This window comes from Calidris pugnax, unplaced genomic scaffold (genome assembly GCF_001431845.1).
Source record: "Calidris pugnax isolate Ruff unplaced genomic scaffold, ASM143184v1 scaffold55, whole genome shotgun sequence".
Classification (NCBI taxonomy): Eukaryota; Metazoa; Chordata; class Aves; order Charadriiformes; family Scolopacidae; genus Calidris; species Calidris pugnax.
The window spans coordinates 1,857,416-1,859,914 of record NW_015090832.1 but is presented as its reverse complement, the minus strand read 5'-3'; the positions used below and the strand labels follow the sequence as shown (position 1 = coordinate 1,859,914).

At 48.9% G+C, this 2,499-nt stretch overlaps 1 protein-coding gene across 1 annotated transcript in view; it reads left to right on the top strand.

The window, feature by feature from the left end:
• The window catches only part of LOC106887613 (protein FAM83D-B-like), a 5,886-nt gene continuing 3,387 nt past the window's right edge, over positions 1-2,499 (top strand). Inside the window, exon 1 of the mRNA XM_014941240.1 lies at positions 1-441. Within this exon, the coding sequence (XP_014796726.1) occupies positions 1-441 (441 nt within the window). The remainder of the gene's footprint in view (positions 442-2,499) is intronic.

Sequence of the window (2,499 nt, the reverse complement as noted above, 5' to 3'; positions counted from 1 at the left end):
ATGGCCAACCCGTCGCAGTGCCTGGAGGAGGGCGGCGGGCGCTGGCCGCCGCGGCCGCCCGGGCCGTACAGCGAGGCGCAGCGGCTGGCGCTGGAGGAGCTGGTGTCGGGCGGCCCCGAGGCGCTGCGGGCCTTCCTGCGGCGGGAGCGGCTGCCGCCCTTCCTCTCGGAGCCCGAGGTGCAGGCCATCGCGCGGGGCGCCCTGCCGCCCGCCGCGGGCCCGGAGCCGGCGGGCGAGGCCTCCCTCGACGCCTCCTCGCTCACCTACTTCCCCGAGCGCTCGGACCTGGAGCCGCCGGCGCTGGAGCTGGGCTGGCCGGGCTTCGCCAGCGGCGCCTTCCGCGGGCTGACGCGGGTGGAGGCCCACTTCCAGCCGGGCTGCGGGGACAGCATCTACGGCTGCAAGGAGGCGGTGCGGCGGCAGATCCGCTCCGCTCGACAGGTCAGTGGGTCCCCGGCCCCGCTCCCGCACGGCTCCCCCGCACCCTCCCCGCCTGCCTCCCCTTCGTTTGCTTCTAAATCGACTCCCCAGTTCGCTTACTGTGCTATTTCGGCGTTGCTTTGTTCCCCCCCCTCCATCTTTTGTCTTTATCTTTTTAACAGGTTCGTTATTTTCAAGCTTTTCCCCCTTCTCGTATCGGTGAAAACCGTGTCCTACCACACCGTCCTTCCCGCCTTCATTTACTTGTAAATAAACTCCTAGTTTTACCTACTACGTTTTGTCGGCATTCCTCCCTCCCACCTTTTGCATTTATCTTTTTAATAGTTTTTTTATTTTAAAAGTTTAAAAAATCTTTAAAGTTTATTACTTACCACTGTAGAGAGGTTGGTGCTGGTCTCTTCTCGCAGGTAATCAGTGACGGAACGAGAGGGAACGGCTTCAAGCTCCAACACGGTAGGTTTAGATTCAACATTAGGAAAGAATTTTTCACCAAAAGAGTGGTCAGACACTGGAACAGGCTGCCCAGGGAGGTGGTTGATTCACCATCCCTGGCTGTGTTTAAGGGCCGTTTAGATGCAGTGCTGAGGGACATGGTGTAGGGGAGGACTTTGTAGAGTAGGGGAGATGGTTGGACTCGATGATCCCAAGGGTCTCTTCCAACCTAGACGATTCTATGATTCTACTTTAAAGATTTTTTTTCTCCCCTTATACTCACGAAAACTGAGTCTACCCACACTGTCCCCCCCTTCATTTACTTTGAAATAAACTCTTGATTTTACTTTACTTTTACTATGCTATTTCGTTATTACTACATCCTCCTCTCTCCCTCTTTTTTGTATTTATCTTTTTAATAGTTCCATTATTTTCAAGCGGTTTCACCCCCGTATTGGTGAAGACTGAGCCCATGCTGTCTGGCTCTCACTCAAAGAATTGGCACCAGTGAGCAGTGTGTCCCAAACACTCCCATTTCCAGCTCTTTTAAGTGGTTCCACATCGTGCCCCCGCAGCAAACTTGGGGTTCAGCCCGTGGGACAGATCAGAGGGGCAGTTGCTGCTCAAGGGAGGTTTTTACTCAAGGACCTTGGGCGAATAATCAGGTCTTGGCTTGAAATATCATGAAAATCTGAATAATAAGTTGAAGACAAACCTCATTTTTATCTTAAATACAGAGGTGAGATGTAAAGAGCAGTTAGACACTAGTGAATTATTTTTTTTTTTACTGTTTCTTTGAAAAGTTTGAAGGACTCTGGAGAACTTAAGTTTTGGAAATAAGCTCACCTCTTCCTTCAGGCAATGCTTTTGAGGAAAATACATCAGTTCTTAGGAAATAAAACAAACCTCTTCCCTAGGAATCAGAGACCAAATTTGACTAACACAGAACGAGCCCCCCTGTCTATCCCATATCTCAGGGTGAGGAAGAAACTTGAAGCAATACGTTATTTTGCCGCTGTTTTGGTTCTTCCCAGATATTCTCAGCACCCTCAAACATCTCCACAATCAACTCAGTGATCCGGTTACACCAAAAGTTACTGATGTAGCTGAAGAAGACTGACAGCAAAATGTCTTTCTTTTCCTCTTGCAACATACCTTTTTCATCAGCTCTCTTTGGTGTTTGGAGAGGTGTCAAGTCTTCCTCTGCCTTCGTAGGTCTCGACACCGCTCTAGAGGTGGTGGGAAAGGAGAAAATGCTCAGGTTTCTCTGATTTTTTTTCTTGAAGGTGTATTTATGTTGTAAAAAAGGGAAGGGTTTAGTACAACCTTAAATAAAAGCTACGAGTAATGGGCTACTGAATATATGCAGGAGCTATCATTGCTGTTAATGAGTGATGAACTCTCATTTTTAAATAGAGAAAAGGTGTCTTTCCACACTAGGTGTTCAGGCTGGGTTAGTCATACCTAACAAACCAAAAAAAAATACAGATCCTGAAAAAAGAAGCTTCAATGTCTGCTGCTGAAATTGCAGTAAAACCAAAACTCTACAATGTGATAATAAAAATATAGTATCACAGAAGACTGTACCATGTTCCATAGGCACCAGGGAAAAAAAGGGGGGGGGGG